Below are 1,776 nucleotides of genomic sequence, written 5' to 3' on the forward strand. Positions count from 1 at the left end.
CCACCTTGACGTGGTGGGGGAGCTTGCGGGCGTTTAACTAGGTCTTACCAAGCGGTCCCATAACCCCGACTCTGACCTTAACCGGTTGGAGTCAGAGCAACTATAACCTCCCCTGACCTTGACTGGTCGGGCGGTGGCAGGTTGGAGGTAGCCTGCTAGCACCAGCAAAGCCCCAGTGGACGGCAGCCACTGAATAAAAAATGCTGAGTCGGCCCTTACCTTGGGTGGTCGGGGCCGATAAGGTCGGAGGCAGCCTGCTCGCGGCGAGCAAATGCCCTAAGGGAAGGACAACCCTGACAGAAAACTCTTCAAACCCCAACTCGTCATGGGGGTCTCTTGGCACGGAAGTAGGAACGTGTCCACGAGGTCCCTGTGGGGCACTTGGCGCCCCCCCACAGTATACAGCCTTCCCCGTGGTACGCTACACTGCCACGGGGTGACGCAACTTTCATGCCCACTCGTGGGAATTTATATGGATTTTAATAAAAAAAAAGAACCCAGAATCACCAACTGGCCAATCAGTGAGCGGAAGTCAACCCGCTAAAGTTGTCAACGGTGGGGCAGGCACCTTGAAGTCTGCCATGAAAGAACTGGGGACGGCGATCTCCACCCAGGATGGAGGATTTAAAGTCCTCTTCGAGCGTGCCTCCAATTTGGAAGTCGTGGCAAAGAAGACCCACAGTCCGGCGGTTAGCACTGCCATCTCCGAGCTGTTGGAAGTCATCAAAGGCCTGAGTGGTAGCAAAAAGGATGTCATCCGCACCTACAATACGGCGGTTGACGAGATGAAGCTTCACGTAGCCAGAGATCGAGGAGTACCTAGCCTAACCTCTTCGAGCTGTGCTGCAACTCAGACAGACAGCGGGGTTATGGATGTAGTGGATAAGAAGCGGACTAGTGTTAAGACCACGGACGCTTCAACCAACACCGTCGTTCCTTCTCCATTTACACAACCAGAAAAGCAGCCTAGAGCCCTGAACCCAGATAGCCAACCGCAACAAACTGCGCCACGACGCAGAAAGCGGAAAAACCAGCGGCAACAGCAGCATCAGCAACAGAAACAACAGCAGCGCCAGCAGCAAAAGGAGCAGGAGAAGATGGATAAGGAGTTAGGGCAAGAACAGCCGCCTCAACTACGACAGCACACCTGGAGCCAAGTGGTTAGCAGAGGCAATAGCAATAAGAAGGAGAACACTCCCCCCCCCCGGTAGGGACACAGCCCTTGGCGGCGGACAAAATCGCTTTGCTGCGGCTCAGGGCCCCAAAAACGGCCGCAGTGATCATCGACCACCCTGGCGATGGAGGGCCACTTGCCGATGTAATGAAGAGAGTAGCTGGAGAAGTCAACCTGTCATCCCTCGGCATCAGGGTATTGACTACGAGGAGAACAAGGGCGGGTGGCATCCTACTCGAAGTGGAAGGGGCGGACAAAGCCGACCTCCTTGCGGAGAAGATCCGAACAGTGGCCGGTGACACGGCGAGGGTCAGGATCCCTGTACCACGGACTCCCGTCCTCTTACTTGGTATCCCCGAGTGGGTTGAGGCCGGAGAGATTGCAGACGCACTTACCTGCGCAGGAATACCTAGCGTCGCAGCCGTGGACGTCAAAATCACGAGGAACTCTGGTGGTCGAGCTGAATTCGTGGCCAGCCTGAACCTGCCCCTCAAGGACGCAATTTCGCTCGCCGAGAAGAAAGCAGTCATCGTAGGTTGGACGAGATGCAGGGTCAAACTACTGGAGAAAAGCCAACCCTCCTGCTACCGGTGCCAGCAGAA

At 55.9% G+C, this 1,776-nt stretch overlaps 1 protein-coding gene across 1 annotated transcript; it reads left to right on the top strand.

Annotated features, from left to right (window-relative positions):
* Window positions 1-200: 200 nt before the first annotated feature.
* Window positions 201-1,211, top strand: LOC113557593 (phospholipase D A-like). Its single transcript, XM_026963165.1, has 2 exons — window positions 201-347; window positions 495-1,211. The coding sequence occupies exons 1-2, from the start codon at window positions 201-203 to the stop codon at window positions 1,209-1,211; spliced, it is 864 nt and encodes a 287-aa protein (XP_026818966.1).
* The last annotated feature ends 565 nt before the right edge of the window (window positions 1,212-1,776 follow it).

This window comes from Rhopalosiphum maidis, chromosome 3, assembly GCF_003676215.2.
Source record: "Rhopalosiphum maidis isolate BTI-1 chromosome 3, ASM367621v3, whole genome shotgun sequence".
Taxonomy (NCBI): domain Eukaryota; kingdom Metazoa; phylum Arthropoda; class Insecta; order Hemiptera; family Aphididae; genus Rhopalosiphum; species Rhopalosiphum maidis.